The sequence below is a fragment of the Lethenteron reissneri genome, chromosome 30 (genome assembly GCF_015708825.2).
Source record: "Lethenteron reissneri isolate LAM-NWPU_2019-01 chromosome 30, ASM1570882v1, whole genome shotgun sequence".
Lineage (NCBI taxonomy): Eukaryota > Metazoa > Chordata > Hyperoartia > Petromyzontiformes > Petromyzontidae > Lethenteron > Lethenteron reissneri.
The window spans coordinates 10,946,205-10,970,703 of NC_083808.1; the positions used below are offsets into that span (position 1 = coordinate 10,946,205).

Below are 24,499 nucleotides of genomic sequence, written 5' to 3' on the forward strand. Positions count from 1 at the left end.
TAGAATTGTATCAGAATTAACCACTATGGAGCAAATGCACTCTGAATTATAAAAAAGATTATTTATTCGTTGAGTGGCGATTGTTGGGTGCAGCGTGACGAGTGGGTTTTGAATGCTTTTGTCCCTGCTGTAAACTGCACTCGTGGTAGCACTAATACGTATTTTATTATTTTGGTGAGGCTTATATAGTGTGCATTGTTTTATATTTTAATGGTATGGATATATTTTTGTTGACTTATCAACATTATTATCAGTACTTCCTTTAACTTTACACATGTGTAGTGGCCCACTTCAGCAATTGTTTCTTGCTGTGGTTGTCCCACCTGATGACAGACGCTTGTGTTGCGCCCGAAACCTCGTGATTTAATTTATTTTATTTTATACCTACGTGACTTTACCGAAAGAACCAAAGAGTATGGATCCCTGCAGTCACGAAAACTTCAAATCTAGATTGTAGTGAGTCACTTCGGAGACACTATTTAGGAGGCAACAACGTTTATTCTACACTACATAACACCGTTACACACGGGACTACCATTCACCTAACTCTTACACTCGTTACACACGGAACTATAACACGCCTATCTCTTGCGCACACGGGGTAACTATAACCGGGTCAGAACCGCCAACGTGCTGTCTAACCCACGACGCCGGAGACGAAGGTGTAGCACTTGGGTTCCACTTCACCTGCAGACAGCCCCGATATGCGATCGGGGCTTCCCTTTTATCCCTCTCGGCGCGGCCTGGCTCCACCCTCGGCCACGCTTACCTCTGGAACATCCCCGAAGATTCCAGACGACCTTGCACCTCCCACCTGCCTGGCTTCGCTCTTATCCACGCCCCCTTCGGGAACTCTAGACGATTCCTGGCTACACTCCCCGTGTCCCCTCAGTCACTTTCCCCCACATTCCTCACCCCGGCCCATCACGTGCTTCACCCAATGCCGGGGTGACTCGTCCTCATATGCCCCCTTCTGCCAGCAGCCCGCACCACGCTCCCCAGTGAACACTTATATGGCAATTACTTGCTGCGCTGGTGGATTGGCTGCAATCCCCTACTCTGTCGATAGGACCCATTTGCCTCTCTCTGCTAGCACCTGGTACCATGCCCCCAGTGACCCACTGTATGGTACTGCACAGTGTGCTAGCCTCTGCACCCATATTTCCTTGTTCTACAGCACTTAGCGCTACGCGCCGTAGTAATCTATTTAACATCACTACACATGTGTAGTGGCATAGTGTAGTAGCATAGCGCTGGCTGCTGGCAGGGAAGGGGATCTGCGGCGTACGGCAGCCCTGACGTCAGCAGGCCAGGATATACACCAGAGGGGGATTTAGGGGAAAGGTCACAGAAGGGGCACACCAAGAACCCACTCGTAGGTTTCAGAAAGAGGTGTGATCGGGAGCGGAGCGAGGTCTCGCTGACAGTATAAGAAGGGCTCCTGTAGGGGACCTCGGGGCTGTTGTTGGAGTGGGATTTCCGTCGTGCTGCTGAAGTCTTTGTTACCGTTCTTCTCGTCGTCTTCACCATCCTTCATGTCATCGTCTTCGTCTTCACAATCTCGGGGCGCCACCAGTCAGGCAGCCTACCAACTGTCCTGGATGAGTAGCGTCGTCGACAATAGATGGACTCATTAATTATTAAGAGTGTTAACCCCGATGGTACTTGTTCATAAAGAAGTGCCTCCAAGTCTTATCGTCTCCAAGTTAGTCACTACACGTGTATTTAGAAACGTTTGAGCAACGGTACTTCTTCAGAGCTTTCAAAGATTATTACACTAAAGAAGGGCCATTAGGTAAAATTTTAGCTTTCGTATATATTTTATCTCCAGTGTTGTTTGAGAATAACTAAGTGTTAAAATATGTTTAGCATTTGCTTCTATAGCACTGCCAACACAGATCCTGAAGCTTTTACACTTCCTTTTGCGCAACCTGTGTTCAAAGCTCCAAAAGTGGAGCTTTTAAAAAAACGTACTCAATCCTTGAAAAATTGAAAACTGCATAGCTATCGGTTATAAAGCAGCCAATGTTGATGACAGTGATGATGTGTGCTAGGCCTGCAAGGGAGCTTTTTTACATTCTGCTCAGTGCCATAGCCAAGCGGTAGAACGCTCACCACTTGTTTCAGAGGCTCATGGTTTAAGCCCAGTGGCCACCCTAGTTAATACTATTGGTCTAAAAACCATAAACCTATGTGCCGACTACTTCACAGTGCCTTGACATTTGTCGAAGTGGGTAGACCATGTGTGCCGGCATTATGGACCATGCTTTGCAAATATAAAATAAATCTTCAAATTATTTATTTAGGTAAAACCGCACAGCAACAACGCCTTCTACTAGAATTCTATATCCATCCATGAAACGTACTGCCTTTGTGATAGCCTTGTGTCCTAAGATGGCGCGAATAACAAATGTATTACATAAAGTGTTTCATGTCTATCACTCCGGCCTCTTGTGGGCTGCGTTGTGCAGGCTGCTCAAGTCCGTGCATCACAACTCCAGCCGCTTTGAGGTGCAGGTGGACAAACTGCGGCCGCTGGAGAAGCTGCTCATGAAGTTGGAGGCACAGCTCCTGGACGGCCTGATCCTGCAGGTGCCCATGTGCCCCTCTCTGCTGCACTATCCGCGACCAGCAAACGTGCACTCTTCCAGGTCATGAGATTTAAGCTAAATGGTAGCAGGGTGGAACACCTGGGTGAAACTTTGAGGATACAGAGTCATTCTTAGGACCATTGATGTGGTGCTCAAGTGTAGGATGTCTAACAACAAACACTGTTGAGTGGCAGCATGAGTTTAGGGACATTTTGATGGACTGAAGCCATCGTTACTATAAGGAACACATACATAACCACATTGTATAGGAATACAAATTGTGCAGCTGCAAATATGGATAATCATGGCATTAACCTGGGGCACACCTAGTTATTAACACGTGACATGTTTTAACAACCGTCAGGAGCTCTGTCATCATTCATCTGTAATATCCCCTCTTTGTCATATCACAACGGTGGGGAAATTGGTAACTGATGATGACCTTGATTACTTGGCTGTCGTCAGAAGATATCACTTATTAAATAAAAGGCTGGTTTGCCCCAAGTCGTTGTAAAGAATATACTAAATGCATTATATTATATATCCGACCAGTGGGTACTGTGGTTGGAGAAATTGACTTACAGTTGAAGGTTGCTCATTCACATCCGAGCCAGTGCTTTACTTTGTCTATGGTCGATTAAATTAAGTAGCCTTTCGTAGCAAGTCATCGATGGTCGTGCTATGTAGAGACTCACTTATAATTTATGTACCCATGATAATTTCTCATTTTTCATTCTAGGCTCAGGGCTGTCCACAGCGATGATCACACCTCTTTACTAATTCGAGCCGGCAGACAGAGACTGACGTTTCATATTACCTCTGATCATCATGTATTTCATGCTGTGGAGGGACACCCATCATTAGTTTTTTTATATCGTAAAGAATTGCTTGGCACTGAATGGCTATCGGTAGTGATGTATAAAGCTCAGTAGGGGTCATCATTGCCTCAGGAATGCAATTCATAATTGCTGTGCAGAGGTGCACTTCTATTTTAAGGTTGAGTTGTTCGTAGTTCGGTGTGAAAGTGCATCATGCTCAAATTACCATAACGAAGTGGTGACAATTCAACTTTCCTATGGGGAGGGCTCTCTCACCACAGTTCACTTTTTACAGAGTGGTACCCATTTTATCAACCACGGTGGGATGGTCAACTGAATCAATCCCTGACATGACTTTGAACTCACAACCCATTGTGAGGCAAGCACTTTGCCATAATTCCCCTGTCCTGATTTGTTAAAATAATGACATTTAAAAATGTGCCCTTGCCAACTATGCTGCTGATTAAAATAGCTGTTTTGAGTCTATTTGCTGAAATCCTACTGAAGGTCATTCAGATCTATTGCCTGGCTAAATCCCCCTTCATGGTTCAATTGACGTCAATAATTCTTCTGCATCTGCTGGGCATGCCTTCAACCATTACGGCATGTGTGTAACCAGAATACAGGCCATCTGAGCAGCTTTATACAGTGATAAGTGATAGTCTGTTGGTCTGTACACATGCTACTGTGTTAGTCTGCATGGGTGTGACAGTATCATAGCTGCCCATGACAACAGTGCTTTTGGAAACACTTTAAAGTAGAAATTGAAGACCCTGAAGCATACATTTAACAAGGGCCATAACAGCAGATGAAGCATTTGATTGTCCACCAAGTTTATTCGGTGCGTTTAAATGGAACTTGTGTTTTCATTGTGTGCTTACAATTAAGGATCATGAAGTTGCTTGTGATTATACATTTTCCGATTTTAATTAGCACCAGGTGATGTTCCCATTGAGATTAAAAATGTCTGTTTTAAGGAGACCTTTTCAATAGTTTTCTTTATCATAATCGCATCTCAAACATAATAAAATGCATACTCTTTACATCTCTCATGTTTGATTTAAATCAGTCGTTCCCAAAAACTTTGATCTGAGGATCATTTACAGTTGCTACAAAATATTTTTCCAATCCCTTTAATAGCAGCAAGGCAGGATGATGGGTAGTGGATGGGTACTGGTATGGTCCCAGAGGCACTTATCCATGTGAATCCTGTTTCCTTTTGTGAACTCTTTAATAATGCATATTAACAGTCTAGGGATTCCTTAACAGCAGGTCCAAAACCTCAGGACTGTGTACTAAGGAACCAGTAATAGTGCATTATTATGCGAGTCCTGCTTAAAGATAGGCATGCTGACTTTAGACATGATACACTGACAATGTGCAGAAGGTATTGTTTTTAAATGAAATGACGTAACAAGTGGTGGTATTTTCTTTTCAGAACTGCATCGAGCAGCCGTTTGACAACGGGACAGTTCTTGTCTCAAAAAACAGTGCCTTCGCTGAGGAATTCACCCAGAACATTCGGAACATGTTCGCCGCATTGGAGTCGAAGCTTGGTAAACCATATTCTGTTTCACAGATCACACCCATATTGTGGCTATAGTGACTATACATAAAAGGGCATCTTCTGATAATTACTTTACTTACTTTTGCAAGCAGTGGCCTGTGGATGTGTCCTAGAACATTGCTCAATGTTCTAAAAGGGCTTGTTCCAACCAGCTTGCTTTGTACTGTTTGGCTGTGCATATCTGTGAGCAGTTCACTGTGTGACTCTTATGTCAAATAACTTAAAAAATTTGAGCTCAGCCAAATTAAAAGAAGCTGCAAAGCAAGAAACAAATAGCTCTTATTTTGTAGATTTCTACATAGTGAGTTCAAGGTTGTCTGTTTCAAACACTGCAGAAGACTTTCAATTTACAGCCAAGTTTGCCATAAAAGCACACTCTAACGTCGTCATTGACTTAAACACTGTACTGTTGTCACCATGGTGAGCATCGCTGTCGTATTATAATGAAATGCTTGAGCTTCACTTGATAGTCTTCGTTCGCATTGACAGAGTTGTCAACTCGTGTCAGGTAGTCCAGAAATGCAGGCTAGGTATGTATCATCACGAGCAGCTATGTTGGGGGTGACATCTTCCTTTAAGTCCAAATGGAAAGCATTGTTTTGTTAGACATCAATGACTGCCGAGACCATAACACATTTTTCAGGATGGCAAGTTATTGAGTACTGGATGGCTGGTGAGATTCAAAGCCAGGATCTTATTTGTAGCTTAGTGTTCCAGCATGAGGGGCCTATGCTTCCTGGCCACCTCTATAACACACACTTCAACTCTGCTGGTGACCCAGGGCTTGGACTTCATTCTGCCAAATTTGTTGTCTCAGTGCATTGGCTTCTGAGTATGCAATGCATCTATAGTTACAAATAGACTACGTGTTGTTGTGTTGTCATGCGGTGCAGGTGAGCCCAATGAGATCGATCCGAGGGAGAGGTACGTCGGCACCTGCTGCCTGTTTGTCCTCAACTTCCAGATCTTCAGGACTGTGGACAAGAAGTTCTTCCGGTCCCTGCTGGATGTGTACAAGAAGGTAGCATAAACAGTACACCAATGGTGCATTTTGTTCATACATGTGTAAGGGATGCTGAGAGGCATACCTTATTAAGTAACGATGGGACCCTTTTTGCCGGTATCAAAATTATGAAAAAATAAAAGAGTTTAACCTTTCCGGAAGTATAGACTTTACTCTTACTGGCAATATATTTACGGAAAGGGCCTGTTCTTGTTTCATCCTGTTAAGCAAATATATAAACAATTGATGCACACCTGGGTCTAATGACTTGAGTTGAAATAAGTTGCTTAATTCCTATTGGCGACCTGTCACATGGAGAGCTGACGAATTGAGCACACAATTTGATTGGACGGTAGTGAAACACTCAGATCGGATTGGCGCAGAGATTCATTTGGAAAAGCCCAGGAAAAGTGAAGTGTGAACATGGGGTTGATTGGAGGACTGTTTGGGGAAATTAAGGGGTTTAGTGGAAAGACAGACAAAGTTGATAATGGAGGAGCAGAGGATCAAAGGAGCTGGTAAGGGGAGTTTGTGGCACCTCAACAGTAAATCCATGGAGGTTGGTACGTACTGCGGGTTATACGCGTTGAAGAGTAATAAAGAACGAGTGTTACGAGACTAACCTGACTGGAACTCCTTTACACATGTGCGATGTTCATCTGTATATTAATTGTATATGTTTATTCTATATTTAGTGACTGTTGCACAAGTGGGCCCAATGTATTGCATTACCCATTCTGATAACACAACGTAAACATAAGACTGGCTGAGTAGTCTGGCGCTTGTATTTGACCTGCTCTCCCTCCACCCCCTACCATCTGCTTAGACCGTGTTTAACAATAGATACATGTAAGGGGATGTAAGAGCAATGAGCCTGACAGCTTCCTGAGCACAAAACAGGATTTTAAGTGTGCTAAATTGATGGAGATGGCCTGGTGACCAAGCAGGCTAAAAGCCATGTGAGCACACTGAACAAGCATTCCTGATGATGACACTGTTTTTAAGTAGCAATTTAGTGATCTCACTCCAACATCTAGATTGACTCAGCCTTAAATAAATACCTGGTGTGGTGTATGAACATCAATGCTCATGAGAAATAGGGGTCAATGTATGCTGCTGGTTATTAAACCTTATGGGCCTAAGTAGTAAATATTAGCAAACAGCACTTGTCCTTCTGGTCTATTTGGCTAAACAGCGGGATTTTTAAACAATCCTTGTCTCCTGCAGATGCCAGCAGTGACGTTGGTGGCAAACGTGGTGTGGTTTGCGGACAAATTTCTGCTTCTGCGCGTACAACCGGCTGACAAGCAGTTGGTGGAGAAAAAGACTCTGCAGGCGGTGCCAGTGCAGAGAGATGCACACCTGCAGCAGAAGGCTCAGACTCTGCCCAAGTACGCAACCCACTGCCGTCTCGACTGCTGATTTCTGCCACCTTGTATTTAATGCATTAATTTGTAAAACATTATTTCGTGATGTATATTTCATTGACAGATGTTTGCTTATATCAATAGGATGACTACAAAGCTGGTATATGACCTTCCAGAACACGAATCCTACACGATAAGAACATCACAATTTTTCCTTTGAATATTTTGTAGTAAATACATTTGGAATGCGGAGAATGAGAATAAATGTGGAACAAGCTGCACTTGACAAATTTTATCCAGTGAAAAGTTAGCTCAAATCAAGGAAGGTATTGCAAAAACCATACCTTAATCAGCACACACCAATTAAGTTTAGGGTTGGTTCTTAACGAGAAGAAATTCTGTATTGAAAAATGAAAAGTTAACTTTACAAATCGGACATTTTTTATTTTAACTAGCGGGAGGTACCCGGCGTTGCCCGGGTCTTAAAAAGATTTAAAAGTACTCTTAAAAATCTAACAGCAGTGCATACTGTGGTGGTACCTGCTATGAGAACAGTAGTGCATACTGTGGTGGTACCTGCTTTCACTGCAGCAGTGCATACTTTGGTGGTAGCTGCTATGATTACAGCAGTGCATACCGACTGTGGTGGTACCTGCTATGATTACAGAGTGCATACTGACTGTGGTGGTACCTGTTATGATTACAGCAGTGCATACCGACTGGTGGTACCTGCTATCACTACAGTAGTACATGCTGACTCTATAGCAGTATTTATCGACTCTATAGCACAAAGTACTCACCTGACAGAGTGGCGTGGTGAGGCCTAGTCCCGTGCAGAGCCTCCGGCCCCGCCTAGATTGTCCCCCTGACCGAGGTGGCACCTTGGCAGGCTGGGGCTGGGCTGCTACCCCTGACCATCCCCCCCCCAGCCACGATCTCCCTTGCCGCTCTGCAGTAATATCTACGGCCTATAGTGGTAGCATCTAGCGACTGTGTAGTAGTAATAACTGCACGCATCGGGGTGGGGGGGGCATCACACAGTGAAGAATTTACCTGAGCGTTTAGTGTATTTTTATAGCATTTTTAACGCGAAGGAAAATGTCCCCTTCACTCCCACCGAAAGCGTGCGACTTGGCATGGGCCGTCCCCCCACCAAAGGCGAGTGAGTTGGTATGGTCATGCACGCGTCATAAATAAATATATAGCGCACAAAAATCGCACTAAATCGCTAATTAAACAAATTGAAAGTTGACAGATGTGAAAAAGGAATAGTGCTTACTCGCCGCGGGGCTTATGACTTGGTACCTGGCTTTTTTTTGTAACATAAACCTCACCGTTGGAGAGGCAAATCGTTCGCAAGCGCGCGAACAGACACAAACCCACAAACAGACAATTTTTTACTTTTATATATAAAAAAGATAGATAAGTTGAGTTATTTCTTCTACTTTATGGAAACTCAGTAAACACTTGCATTAATCATCACACCAGTCATATGCTGCTGGATGAAAGCCTCCCAGTGATGATGCCATCCCTCTATGATGGAAAAGTCTCTCACCCTTCACATGACCTAATCTCATCACCCCATCTCTGCGGTAGTTTTCCTCTTGGCCTTGTTGCCATCTTTGGCTACCATTCTGTAGGCAGTTTCATCCATCTGATGTCCTTTCTAGCAGTGTGTCCTGCCCAAACTCTTTTTTTCTAACAGCCATTATGATGTCTAATTTGCAATGGTTATCTGATACATACGTTCTACTTTCTCAGTGCAATTAAGACTATCTATCTTTCCATGTGTTTTTTGTGAACTGTCCTATTTTTGTTCCATGTTATTTGTTTTGACCGTCTTACATGATGCTGTGATGACCTTGACATTGACAGTGAAATGTGAAGGCTTGTTCACAAGTAATCTCGGGCTATGTAACACTTGATCATTCTCTTTGAGTCCTGGGTGATGAAACTTAATCATACGAATAATACATCTATCTTAGTCAGACATTGGCAACTTGTTGGGACCCATTGGCTCTTAAACACCTCGCATTCTCTGTTGTGTATGGAGCGCATGTCTTATATTGAGTACAAAACGTATCGATGTATGTTGAACCTCTTTCACACCATACGTTTCCAACTGTGCTAATCAGAGGTGAAAAAAGCAATTCTAAAGAAATGCGTTTTCACATGTTTAAACTACACATTTGTCCACCTGTTTTCTTATGTGCCCCCTTATTGACACTGTAAAATCACAATTAAGTTGGTGCTATTATAGCTGGTTCATCTTGACTTCTGATACCACATAGCAGGATTCTTTGTAGTTTAGTATGTGTTCTGTATCTCTTTAAATATGTAACCAAAAACACCACAATTTGCCTGTGGGATAAACTAAAACCTGTCCTGAAAAGCATAGTATGGCTCTGGACTCGCATCGTTTTGAGCAGGCTAACAACTTTCAATGCATAGGCATTACTTTGGAATCAAAACTATTTCCAGACTCACATTTACCATATGGCTAAAACAACTAAATTGGATTCCTATACAGAAATAAATTCTGTATTCCATCTCAACTTCGTCTGAATATTGTTAAAGCCACCATTCTGCCCATATTTTATTATTGTGACACCATCTACCGCCAAGCTTATGAATCTACCGAAAAACATCTCATTCCATTATACCACTCTGATCACCATTTTTTCCTTGGCACCCCCTGTAGAGCTCATCTTTGCAACCTGTACATTGACTCAAATCTGTCCCTGCTACACATCCGGAGAGACCATCACTTGGCCGTCTTTATAGGTCAATTACCTAACGGTCTACTTAGTTTCTTCTAACTCTTTCCCATAGCATCAGAAGTGCTTCCGTATTTCTACTAAAATTCCTGTTTGCTTAAACTTGTTTGATAAAAAGTCATTTCGCATTGCTGCTCCACGTTTCTACTCAACTACAGCTTGGTGCCCTCCCTAAACTCCCCCTCTTTGCTTCCCTATTAAACCAAAACACAGCATACCTGTACCTAACCTGTTCTGGCACCTCTTGCTCCCACATGCTTGCATTGCCTTTTGACATGTTTTGTTAGACTGAAATATAGAGCTTACCTAATTTTTTCATACTACACTTGCACTGTTTTTGATTCTGACCGTCAATTACCTTGGTTGTTCATTGTTGAATATTCCTTAGGGAGAACCTGCGCTCGTTCTCTGCAACGTTCACGTTTTTGTGTTGTTGCTGCTGTGCTCACGCGCCACGGATCTCCCTCGTAAAATAGTCGGGCAACTGGCTGAACGGGATCATCCGTATAACAAGTCATGGTCATCTTGAATGACATACATAACTGTTACTGTCTGTATGCAATTGTCTTTGTATCTTTAGATGTATGTAGATATGCTTTTCTGTTTGATTTATTGTACACTTATTTATAATTGTTCCCTTTTTCATTACACTTACATGTGTTATTTCTGTGCATCTACTTACTTAATACTCTGCTGTTTTGACAGTTGAGGAAATGCAGCATTGAAGTTGCTGTATTAATACTGGATTGTATTTAATCAAAATTCGATTTAAAGCTTTCGTGACTGCAGGGATTCATCTTCTTGGTTCTTTCGGTAAAGTCACGTAGAAGGGAAGTAATAAATAATAAAAATAAAACATAATAAAATACAATTCTCACGACGTTTCAGCCACAATGCAAGCAGCCGTACTCAGGTAAAGAACAGGTCTGTCGGAAAGACGGCGTCAGATGCTGTCTTTCCGACAGGTCTGTCGGAAAGACAGTCCCTTCTACGTGACTTTACCGAAAGAACCAAGAAGATGTATTTAATCACTTGTAAATCATTAATGTAATGCATTTGTAGTTGAGGCAGAAAAACTTTCATCTGGGTAGAGAGCTCTGTTAAGTTACATCTGTAAGAGGATTAAATTAAGTCGGCTATTACATGTTTTCAGAGTGTGGCTTGTGAACAAATGTCTAAGTTAACACGCAGAATTACATAAACCTACTTTTTGTGCGTCACTCTAAAAGTACATAAATCTAGCCTTTAAAGTGTCTAAGAATGCATTGTTTGTGTAATGCTATAGAATGGAAACGTCATACCTATTTTAATGTTGCGAGATTACTCTCAAACATAGATATGAGGAGGAATATTGTCTGATTATTTATTTTGTTACTTATATTCTGCACAACGACAGAAATTATTATTTTGTACCAGCAATAGGTTTGTTTGTCAGTGTGTTGAAGCGGTAATAAATTGGCACGATTGTTCACGTGACAAAGTTATTAATTGGCTTTGTCGAGTGGAGGACAGTATACAATACATTTCTTAAAAATGTACACGATGTGACCCCAAACATCGATGATGAACCTGATTGACTTTACCCTATGGCACGAACTCAAACTCCTCAAATACCCTTGACAATTCAGTTTAACACGTGTAGGCTTTCACGACCAATATTATTCATAATAAAGTTTTTGGGTTAAATCGTGTTATTTATAAATGTGTCGTAACCCTCCACCACCCGACACGGCCAATCAGCAAAAAAGTGTCACGTTCACAAAAGACAAATAGTTCACTACTTTAGCCCACCGGTGTGTTGAAGAGTAAATCCACAACATTTACAATTTTTGAGTACCACGTTTCGCTGGTAATTACATCCAGCATCATCGGGCAATTTGCCATTCGCCAGAATTGCCCGATGATGCGACACATTTATAAATAACGCGATCTAACCCAAAAACGTTCATTATGAACTCTTTACAATTGTTTGCATATATCCATATATTCAACAGTATCAGATAGTGAGCATCTTTTTAACTCCTCATGATTATTGGCCCTGGCTGAAAAACTTATCACTGCTGTCTATCCTCTCAATCATTATTTCTTGCCCTTTTCAATATCGCCTGGCCTTTGTCATGGTTTATTCAATATGATAACGCCACATACCAAGGATGTTTTATACGTATATGTCAAACTACGCTTTTTTGCAGGGTAATGCAAACATTTCTCCCCTAGTGCATATAAAAACAACATGAAATTACTTTTGCAGCTGTTCTGTGATGATTTCCCCTGCTGTGGCGGTTCCCTGACACAATGCAGTGTTCTGCTTGTGAGGAATATTCCAAATGGAAATTTCCTCGTCTCTTGATTTGATGCAGAGAACACATTCACTTTGTGTGTACAACAAAGAAAAATACCAAAGTAACATAAGGAAACTTTGAAAAGATCCCCAGTCACCATACACTTTCCTTTATATTTACCACCATTTCAAAAGCGCTTTTTCGCTTGGACGATTTGCAGGAGCAGTGTGAGTTGGTGCATGAAATTTTAAATAGAGTAAAAATGTCAGTTTGTTGGAGGGGTTATATACCACAGCTATCACTTTGTCCACAGAATGTGCATTGACTTACAATTGCCTAATTTAAGAAAAACACTTGTAGTCTTCCATTTGAGGTGCATCTGTTGCCTACGTACATCAAATTAACAATGCCAGTGTGAAAATAGCGAGGACATTGCAGTCGTACAGAATTCCTCGTGAGTGCTAGAATTGATCGGGTTTGTCTGACTTTGCACCATTTAACCTTTTGTACATTTTGTACAGGTGCTTTTTAGGGCAAGCGGGCTTTTAATGGGTTTTGTCTTTTAGTCCTGGTAAAACGAGTGCTTGGACTGTATACGCATTATTGGAATAATGTATATGTAATGTTTTTATGTGGCTGAAATTGTAACAACAAATTTTAAGGAGGATCACATGTGATTAATATCTTACCATAGTTTGTGCAAAGATATTAGTAACATGAGTAAAAAAAAAAGGTAAATGTCTAGTGAGTTCAACTGAGTCGCAGACGTACTCTTGGAGGCAACACATTTATTTAACACTAACACACGGGTTAACTGCCCCTTAACAAAATAACAACCTATGGTGGTGAACACCAGGCTCACTACACTAATTACAACGTAACGAGCTACTACAGACCGGACGACAGCTCGGGTCCAGGTCCACGTGTTGGAGACTCGTAGAACGTAGACGGATGTTTCTTCAGGATCAACAACAACAACTCCGGCCCCTTTGGGGGACCTGGCTTATATTATCTGCTGCGTGGCTGGCTCCGCCCTTGGTCACGCCCACCTTCCAGAATCCTCGAGCAGGATCTGGACCCCAACCATGTGACCACCCCTAGCCCCCCCACTCGGGGCCCCTTTGTAGACTTCACTGGTCACATATCCTCTCGGGTCAACCAGAGTGCCATGGCCTTTAGTAACCCCGGCACTCCCACACCCTATCCTGTAGGGCTGGCACTGCATGCCAAGCGTGATGCCATCCAGCGCTATTAATCAGTGCAAATCTGAGGTGGTTATAATTTTCTGAATTTATGTTTATTTGGAAACATAATTTCGCAGTGACCAACTAAGGCAAGAGCCTATCTAGTTGCCTTACTCTTCTTCAGGTTTTTATTTTGTTTCTTTCATTATATAGTGCAATGAATCTGTTCCATCTGTGTAAAAAAATCCATTATATTTTTTTGGAAATTGCAATGTCATGGGTTGCGTGCTTTAACCACCGTGCTGTACAGCCAGAGAGAGTGTAAATAAATTGAAAAACAATAAAACTGACAACATCGATATATAAACATAATTCCTGGGTTTAGCAACAAGTAGCCGAGTTCCTTCCTTAAAATACTACATACAAGCATATCCTAATTGACACTGTCAGGCTTAATATGCATGAGTGCTTATTTTTTTAGGTTCATTTAAAGAATAATATTCGTGAGCATGCATGTTTCTACGTGTATTTCTGTTGCTGTTGTCCACTGTCTCACAGAGACGTGCAGTCCTACTACTTGATCGTGAGTGCCTGGATGACAAAGATGGAATCGGTCATGAGCAAAGGACAAGTCTCCAGTGATCTGACGAACCGCTGTTCTCTCTTCATCCAGGTGAAAACAAACCATTCAGTATAACAGGAGCAACAACATATGGGATCAAGTCATAGTCTCGAAAGTGTCTGCCTGTGGGGAAGTGCTCAATTTAATTTACAGTTCTGAGATAGTGGTAGAAATTCCACTTGTTGTGGTAAGCCACTTCATTGGATAAGTGTTGCTTATTTTATTCTCACTGGAAGGCTGATGAGCTGAGTCGATACTGTGACTTTGCAGTGTTCACTAAATCATCTGATTGCGGGTCATACACGTTTAGGTGGCTACATTTATGCACGAATTAATAAGTGCGGATGCACAGATAACGGGATGAATTTGCCACTTTTTGTGGATTACTTTTATCTACCCAAAGGCTTGGAAATGGCAGATTACGGAATAAAATTGCCTCCATGGATTGCACAAACTATCATGATTTCATGATTGTGGAAGAGCTTTGTGGAAAATGCTGATACAGTTTGTGTTTGCGTCTTTGCTTCAGCTACAATTCATAAGGATGCAAGCACATTGTCTACGCACATTGCAATGTCTTAAGCAGCCTTGACAGTGAGTCTATAAACTATAATAAACTTTTTTTTATTTTACAAGGTAAGATCCACTGAGCTATATAGCTCTTTCTCACAAGCGACCTAGCCACAAATCATAGCTCAATGAAGTGGCTTATCGTACGGCAATTTATAGCAGCCAGATACTCTAAACGCGTGTTTATAAATGTGGAGGGAAAAACTGTTGTTTTGTGCTTCCTCAGGGGATTCTCTATGCGTTCAACTTGAGCAACATCGTGCGAACCACCATGAATCTCCATGCCACGCTGCAGAAGCCCATGACGAAGACCACTGTGAAGGCTCTGTGTCGGCTTGTGGAGCTCCTGAAGGTGACGTGGACACTGATCTCTTAACGGGAGAGACTCCTGCGCTGCTCAGGTCGCTTCCATTGAAGCATCAGTCTCAGCAATGTCCGACTGCATTTGACATGTTGTAAAATCTCAGACAGGGATTTAAACATTCATACTTCACTTCAAAGATTAACATAATTTAGAATGTTCATTCGCACCTCCGATTAGCGCAGTTTGCTACGTGCAGTGCGAAAGAAGTTCAACATGCATTTCAGTGCATGGAATCATGCTTGTGTATAAGAAGTGATTATGTTCAATCCATACATGTGTAGTGAGCGACTTCCGACACACGGCTAGCAGAAGGCTTCTTATTTATTAAGAGCACACAGGGCAATTCACTTCGTAACGCAACTACACCGAGGCTGTCCAAATACGCAGCCCATTTCCGTCCAGCGCTACGCTGGCTGTTTGATGAGCGTAGCGGCGGCGAAGGAGCTGGTCTTGTAGAAGAACAGCCACGTGGTCGAAGACGAAGAGATGACGACGGCAGCCATGCAACCAGGATCCAGACCCCACGCTAACAGCCCCAAAGCTTTGGTTCGGTGCGCCTTATATCTGCCTGGCGAGCCAAGCTCTACCTCTGGCCACGCCCCATTTCTAGAACCTTCTAGACCCTTCTGGATGGTTCCCGGAGCTTCTCGACTGATTTCGCCCTTCACCTTTACCCCAGATACGCCCCTTAATAAGGCACTATGTAATGCAGCTATAACCGTAATTACACCTTCAGGCCAGCAGGTGTGACCCTGTCATGAAACACGTAGCTTTTTGTTCCATTTTCTTTGTCTGTGTAAATGTTGTTAATCCGTATGTTGGAGAAGATGATGTGCACCTTTAAAAACATTATTTCGTATGTACATTGATATGTTACTTTTCAATACCAATTTCAGTTTTATAACAGCGCTTCGACCCGCTGTCACTCATGTCTTTATTTTTATCGTGTTGATTCTGGTCTTACTTCAATAATTGCCATAGGTATAAATGCTCGTTAGTCTTTCCCAGTTGTTTCCTCCAACAAATGTGTTCGTTAAAATAAATTGAATAGTGCACAACGAGGTATGGAGTGATGTATGATTACAATTATAGCTGAGAGATAGAAAGGGGAACAAGTGGATCAGAGATCAAATTCAAATTAGAAACATTGATTGTTTAAGTGAGCGTACTTGGGTAGGACACATCACTGGAAGGGATAATGGCCGATGGTTAAAGAAGCCTTGAGAGTGGCAGTCACACGAGAGTACGTGTCCGAGAGCACAAGCCCCATGGAGATGGAGCGATGATGCACAATGAGGAATGTCTGACTTATGCAGGCTATTATCTAGCAGTGGACAGATTATGGTTTATTATGATGATATATCTTCTTGGTTCTTTCGGTAAAGTCACGTAGAAGGGAAGTAATAAAATAATAAAAATAAAACATAATAAAATAAAATAATTCTCACGACATTTCGGCTACAACGCAAGCAGCCGTCTTCAGGTGAAGAATGAGACACTGCCAAGCTAGGAGCTTATATATAAGCTGGGTTGGAGGTGGAAGAGCGCCTTAACAAAAAGAATGTGCATATCAAGAGGAATTTAGCATATTCTTGGGAAATACGTAGGAGGTGGGCGGGGGGGTTTTTAAATCGAAATTTATGATGATAGAGTTCCATAAGAGATTTTTTTAAATTCTAAACCTATCATATATGTATGTTGACACGTCTTTCACATCATACATAGCCAACCGTGCTAATCGGACTTGCAGGGGGAAGAGCGTTCCGCATGGTCGCAGAAGCGCATGTAAGAGCGCACAATGCAATGACCGTCTTTGTTCGATGGTTGGCCAAAAGCTGCTGCGATTTGATCAATTATAATTGGTTCCTACGCTTGTGAAACACGCATCAAGTTGTACTTGTAAACATTGATTGTGGCGCACAAAATGATGGAACGCCTTGCCACTTAAATCAGGCAATCAAGAGTCGGTAAATAAATATATAAGTCTGATTTGAAAACCCATCTCTTTAAACTGGCCTTCCCTCTTTAGTTTCGTCGGTTGCCCTGGTTCTGTTTTTGTTTTCTGCTTTTCATGCATTTCCTCCATAACATGTGTTTAATTGAAATCACCCCGATCTTATTCACCTGCATATTTTATTGCAATTAAGAGACCTTCACATAATTCTAAAATGTATTGTTCATTAACCCTAGTGGTTAGAGACAGCATCAATTAAAATGTCATCACAGCCAATGCCACTGATGCTCACCTCAATTCACTATCACTTGCCAATGAAAGATCATCCAGCTATTGCACAGTCAATAGTCGACTTTCAAGATCTGGTCCCAGTCTCCCATTATCATCATCATGGAGGCCGTTGCTGTGGGGACCAAACACCGGGTGGCATTCCAGTGGCTGCGTTAGTAACCTGCCCTCTTCCATGCTGCGCAAATGCCTCTTCCGTCACAATATTTTCTTCCTGGCTATTTATGGGAAAGTGTGTTGTGCCATGGTGGCAGGATGTTAACTACTTCGCCTGGTGTATAGGAGGTCATGGGTTCGATTCCGACCCTGACGCCTGTATATTTGGAGTTTGCATGTTTTCTCTTCCCTGGTTCATGTGGATTTTTCTCGGAGTCCTCCGGTTTTTCCCTCCATTTATAAACGTGGCTGCTATTAATTTCTGTACGGTAAGCCACTTCGTTGAGCTATCATTTGTGGCCAGGTCGCTTCTGAAAAAGAGCTACATAACTGAGTGGGACTTAGCTGGTAAAAAATTAAGAATTCAAAAGTTTTAGTATAGTTTTAAATACTTATCAGTGGAAGTAAATGGGGGTCATTTTTACTTGTGTCTGAAAGTGGGTGGAGAATGGTCTAGACAAATTCAGCATTTTTGCAAATACGTCACTTACTAGTGATGCATATGACCACTTGTGTGCTCACTTAATGACCTGACCCAAGGTCTTATGCCACTTGAGTTTCAAACCGCAGAGTGGTCTTGCTTTCCTATAGATTAAGAAAAGTCTCGGATTGTTCAATGTTATCAATATTTTGAAAAGCATAGACCGCAAACCCGTTTTTCCTTCCGACTTCACACTTCAGAGTCTATTGATTCTTGAAGCTTTTTTCGCATTTAATGCTTCACTGATTATATCCAGAATCGAATTGATGACGTCCATTTTGCTTAGATGACGATATTAGTTGTGTTTAAGGTAACGTGAAAAGGTGTAGCAAGTGGACCACAAGAAGGCTACCATCTTCTACACATGGCAAAACTACACAAACTCTCTCCCGAAGCCCTCTCGTGGCTAACAGACCTCGACGTTGGCATTTATCTCCTGAACATGTTGCCATGTGCAAGAATATCATTAAATCCATATTTCAAAATCATACTTTAGACGTCAAAACCCATACCCCTAACTATATAATGTTTTCATTAACCCCCCCCCCCCCCCACCACTTCACACTAGAAGGGCTCACAAGTTACGTCATCACATCTATCCCTCGATTTAAGGAACGAAGCAGGAGTATTTCTCCACAAATCTGGCTGCCACCTGATGATGCCGGTTGTAATTACTGGCAAAACATCGTACTCAGATGGTAAATGTTGTGGGTTTACTCTCCAACACACCGGTGTGCCATACGAGTAAAGAATTGGCACGTTCTGTTTACGTGACAAACCTTACTAATTGGCTGTGTCGGGTGGTGGCGGGTTTAACGACACATTTATATTTACGTGATCTAACCGAAGAAAAAAAACTGTTATGGATGATAAATTACGTTGGATAATCTCCTAACATAATGTATGTTGAACAATCGCTTATCCTGCATTCAAATGGTAACATGTGCTTTCTTGATTGATTGTGGTTTATCGGTAATATTGAAACAGGGCTACTCAGTAACATTGAACAGAGATTCAGAATGCTGAAGCAGTCGAGTTTTCCTGATTGAGCAAATGCTCTTTTAAATGTATGGTCGATAGTTTATATTTTATATTTTAGGTGAGAAACATACCCCTTGTTTGTCTTATTTTATTACCCTGGGCAATCATAGTTGTTCTTAAATAAATGTTTGATCGTTCCTCTACAGGCCATAGAATTCACCTTTCACCGGCGGACAATGATGGTGGCTGAGTGCGTGTCGCATATAACCCAACACTTGCAGTACCAAGCCCTCACTGCCATTGCGTCTGCTAAGGTACATCTTAACGACAACTACAAAAGACCGCATGTACGTCGTAATGCGCGACTGCATAGAAATATTCAGGCATTAAATTGGCAGTGATGTGAATACAATGTAACTTGTTGCCTTTTTCTCAGCTCCAGAGAAAGGCTGTTGGCCCCGACATGTTAGCTTGATGTACTGAATGTTTTTTTAATGTTTAAAATGTGCTCATTATGAATGTATGGCAGCATATTCTCATAGATGTTCAGAAAGTTCCTTAGTGTTAATCAAAACTGAGGAACATACTTAAAATCGAAATCAATTTAACCACTGAAGTAAAACCTTGCAATATGATTATTCGTGGATTGTGCATGTTATGTTCGATTTGACTATTTACCAAATAAGTAATTTGTGAAAAAAGCACCAATGCACTCTGCTCACTGCGGTAATGCACTTTTCAATTTAACATCGTTATCGTTATCATTAACTGCTCTCTCTCGGGATTAGTGATAAATTAGACGATCAGCAAGCACCTCTCTGCATTGACACCCCCTCGTCTGTAGAAACGCGTTGTCTCGGACAAGAAGTACAGCGAGCGCCGTCTAGACGTCCTGTCGGCGCTCGTCCTTGCAGAAAATGCCCTCAATGGCCCGGGCACCAAGGAGCGACGCCTCATCACTGCGCTGGCTCTCAGCATTGGCACACAGATGGTACGTGCCCACTTCTTAGTGCACGTAATGCTTGGCAGGGCTGATCAGCCGTTGCATTAACACAGTTGGAAGAGTAGTGGCAAGAGTGTCAGAATGTGGGCGTGATGGGCATTGGTTAAGAAAATTTGTTGTAAAATGTAAAAAGTCAAACGTGTCTCCATGCAATCTGTATCTCCCGATTAGTGTGAAAGAAGTTCAACATACATATATTGTGTTTATTTTGTTTTCCTTCCCCCGCACCTCTGATTAGCACGGTTAGCTACGTACAGTGCAAAATAAGTTCAGCAAACATGCACTGTGAGTCCAAAACCATTATAGAGAAAAAAAATCAAAAACAAAAATTTAAAACTGGCCTTAACAGGAAATCTGGTTGATGCCTAGGTCACGACATTAATATCAATCGATATTCGTGGCACATATGTTCTTGCCCCTTGAGAGATGATGGGTTCAGTCAACCCTTTAACCAGCATTTGAATGGTGGACATTGATTATTAGAATGGAACCCTGCCAAAGTGTCTATCAGCTCGATCCTATGCAGAAAATATGCATTTGAGTCGGGTAGAAAAAGCTTTGAACGTAGCTCACCGTGGAGGATACCAAAATGTAGTACTGTGAATTTGCTGAAAAATGCTGAAAGTATTGTATGGGATAAGCAACTGCAAAGTTCAGAATACACTATGGCAGGAAAGTACCATTAAGAGCAGGGTTGCAGTGGTGCAGGATCGAGGAAAGCAGGTTCCCAACACAGACACTGAGTGGCATCGAGCAAGGGAAATACCTAAAATCACATGGTGGTAGATCTTTAGAGCAGGTTTGGGAGGTCTGGTGTCTCCTGTGCAACAATTGAAAGGATGGCAAAGTGTGTGGTGGTATCAGTGACAAATTCTCATCAGTGATTCCCACTGAAAACGTATTTCAAGCTTGCACATCTTCAATATGAAAACCCAGCTCTTAGAATAAAGCCTACCGAGAATATAATCAGTAGGATATAGTCAACGTATGCATGTGATATGATTATTCAGGCATTTGTGTTAACGAGTTTCCAATTTATCTTGTAGAACATTTTCCGGGAAGATGAGCTGTTGTCCCTGCAGCTTGTGATGAAAAAACTGGATTTGATCAGTGATCTGCGGGAGAGGTAAGGACACACCCCACTCATCGGTCATGGGGGAACTCTTGCAATCGTTAGTGCTGTGGAGTTGCATTAACACATACCTTCTGTAGTAAACCATGCTTCAAGAGTCTCTCTGCCCACCCGCCACTGGTCACCTAGCCTTGCACATGCGCCTTTGTGACATTACTCTACCAAACGGCGGTTGTTGCTTTTACGTGTTTGTCGCTGAGTCGTATTGTTGAGCAGGTTTTGGAGTTTTTCGATTTAAAGCTTTCGTGACTGCAGGGATTCATCTTCTTGGTTCTTTCGGTAAAGTCACGTAGAAGGGAAGTAATAAAATAATAAAAATAAAACATAATAAAAAATTCTCACGAAACGTCAATTCTCACGAAACGTCGTGAGAATTGTTTTATGTTTTATTTTTATTATTTTATTACTTCCCTTCTACGTGACTTTACCGAAAGAACCAAGAAGAGGGGTTTTGGAGGTCTAGTGTCTCCTGTGCAGTCACTCGGTGAATCCCTTGTAATTCACAGTCAATGTGCCCTTAGGGATTGCAGCTTTTTAAACTTTTTTTTGACATTCAAGCTGCAAATTGAAAGTTATTTTTAAACTGGTTTCTCACCATTAACCGCATCCTTGGGGTTTTGTATTCCGGAAAAAAAATATATTGTGGGTTCAGTTTTTAGTTTTCACTTGGAACAATGACAAAAGAAGTTTTTCATCATTAGAGCTCCTTTTCCAGTACCAAAATATAATAATAGGGTTTTTCCCTTGGTGTGGACCAATCAGTTTCAAGGACAATGCATATATTATCATAGTGTGTTTTTGTTTGCATTTCGACTGCAAGTGTTGTGGTTAATGCAGACATGAATCCTTGTAAAAAGGTTTCAGTTTTGCTGCCAGAAAAAAGGGGAAAAACCCTATTATTATTATTATAACAAGTTTTTAGCTCCATTTTTCGCCTCTGTTCTATTCATGGTTGAAAACTTTTGTTGACTAGAGACGTTTTAAAATGCTTCAGAGATGTTATTGTGCATCACTGCAGGGATATTTTCAGAAATACGGAATTAACAGAGTACCAACACCGGCACACTTGCAAGTCACTTAGAGACATGTTTTCTCATTAACCAGAAAGGCCGAGACATAAAAACCTAGGTATATAATAAGAAGGTAACAGTTGGTTTCATTTTTTTGGGTTGCAGCTTCCGTTTAGTTAAAATAATAACATGAATCACCTTTAACTCCAAATAGGCTACTGCTGAGGAAGGTCCATCTTGGGGTTGTTTCACCAAATCCACCTTAAGTGGCACTTAAAATCCAGTAAATGTGAATACGTATATTAATAGACATTAGGCAGGCGGGGGCGGCGGGTGGGCGGCGGTGTAGTGGACTATGAACGTGGCCACCCAAGTTTGAATTCCCGACAACGGCTAAAATCAGTGGCAAATGATATCTGAGCTGGTGTGCCCTCCCACTGCTTCAACAGTCTGCACTGCCAGGGGCGTGGAGCGTGATCACACAACTCACATGGATAGAAAAGTAATTCAAGCAGCAGTTGATTGACAAAGGTTGTGAATGATTAATTATGATTAATAAAAGTATTTCAAAATGTACCATGTTACAACTACTCTATGGGTTGTTCAACCACCTGCTTGGTCAAGCAAGCATGATGATCCTCAGCCCATGGTAAAAATTCCACTTTTTTTTTTTATCTGGACCAGTCTATTCATGGGCACAACCATTGTGGACTTACACAATGTGGTACTCGTTTCAAGAGGCCCAGAGTCATTATGGCAGCACCTCTTCACTGAAGGCAGCAGTTGAATACAAACCATCGTTTTAAGTATGTACTCTTTCATTATGTGTCTAATCTCAGGCTTGATCATTTGAAAATTCATTTACAAAGATTTTAGATAAAATGTGTGTATTTGGCTTAATTGGTTCACAATTCAGATAATTTCAATACTCATGCCCTTGAGATTTCCCTGTTTGAAGTTCACAGTGCTTGGAATATATTAACGCATGCTGCTCTCTCTCCCTTCAGGCTGCATTCACTCTGCGACTGCAGCTTCCTGTACTGGCACAGAAGTGTGATTCCCATCTATCTGGACGACGTGTTTGATGGCGCGAGTGATTCATCGCGTATGCACGTACGTTATAGTAATAATTTTCCAGTGGCTGGATGACTCAATGGGCTCATGCACTTGTCAGAACACTGAATAAACACCGCTTAGGATCCTGGGTTGCAATTTTAGCAGTAATGTGATTATACAACGTTCTCAGGTCTGATTAGTTGATGGTCTCATCCTGGTCATCAATGGCTGTACAAAAAAAGTCTTAATTTTTTCCCATCTTATTATTTCAGCTCTGATATTTGATATTTTGATTTCATTGATATGTGACAAAAACAGTATATGCAGAAAACAGTTTTTGCAGAACACGGCTGTGCTCCATAGATCTGGGATAGGCCTCGGCAAGGTAAGGTAATTTACCCTTTTTTCCGGTTAAAAGGGTAAAGAGAAAGGGTAAAGGTGTCGACATGCCAAGGGGTGAGGCAAAGGGTACAGGGTAAAGGTAGCTCGGAAGAATTACCCGGTAGGGTAAAGGTAGCGTGAAGTATTACCCGGTAAATACGGTGCCTTGTTTACCGCTAAAAGCTCCGTGGCGCAGTCCGTGGCCTCCATTTAATTAGTAATATTTAAAAAAACACGCTTTTATGAAATGTACTAGTAATGGCAGAACTCCACGACTCCAGGAAGTGGCCCCAAAGCTTGCCATAACGTAAGGGGGCCTTGGTGATTTACAGCCAACGTCAGTTGACCGTGGACAATTAGACCCAAGCCGAAACATAACATTTAAAAAATAATGTTTAAAAACTTACTTATTTTATGATAGAATATATTGTTATCAGTATGACATAAGTATACCAAGTTTGCAGTCGATACCACAGGAAGTGGGTCAAAATTGAGTTGCAAGATTTGAGGATACGACAACGACGCCAACAACAAGCGTGTAAAATTGAAATCATCGAGAGTATTCTATATGAATAAAGCGCTCTACCTATAGCATTTACCGTTATAAACCTTGTTCATGTGTAGTTCCCTATTAATTACCCTGTAGTCGGGTAATTTGTATGGGGTAAGGGTAAAAGGTAGGGTAAAGGTAGGCTCGTTGTTTTTACCTTTTAACTTTTACCTTACCTTGCCGAGGCCTACTCTGGGATGTGTCTTCAGGTTGTACTGTGGCTGGGTGTATGGAGGTGGAAAAGGATGACAAGTTACCATTTTTGGATGTTTTAATCGAAAAGAGACCGGATGGCTCAATTGGACACTGTCTACAGGAAAGCCACCCATACGGATGCCTACCCAAAACCTGACTCCCACCAC

The 24,499-nt window shown here is 41.8% G+C and overlaps 1 protein-coding gene across 2 annotated transcripts in view; it reads left to right on the forward strand.

The window, feature by feature from the left end:
• Nucleotides 1-24,499, forward strand: part of WASHC4 (WASH complex subunit 4) — a 99,559-nt gene that overhangs the window by 13,097 nt on the left and 61,963 nt on the right. For both annotated transcript variants that reach the window (XM_061563058.1, XM_061563059.1), the window contains exons 10-19: nucleotides 2,472-2,592; nucleotides 4,848-4,965; nucleotides 5,870-5,997; nucleotides 7,207-7,370; nucleotides 14,148-14,262; nucleotides 15,008-15,133; nucleotides 19,212-19,319; nucleotides 19,850-19,996; nucleotides 21,055-21,134; nucleotides 23,158-23,263. In XM_061563058.1, the coding sequence (XP_061419042.1) occupies nucleotides 2,472-2,592; nucleotides 4,848-4,965; nucleotides 5,870-5,997; nucleotides 7,207-7,370; nucleotides 14,148-14,262; nucleotides 15,008-15,133; nucleotides 19,212-19,319; nucleotides 19,850-19,996; nucleotides 21,055-21,134; nucleotides 23,158-23,263 (1,213 nt within the window). The remainder of the gene's footprint in view (nucleotides 1-2,471; nucleotides 2,593-4,847; nucleotides 4,966-5,869; nucleotides 5,998-7,206; nucleotides 7,371-14,147; nucleotides 14,263-15,007; nucleotides 15,134-19,211; nucleotides 19,320-19,849; nucleotides 19,997-21,054; nucleotides 21,135-23,157; nucleotides 23,264-24,499) is intronic.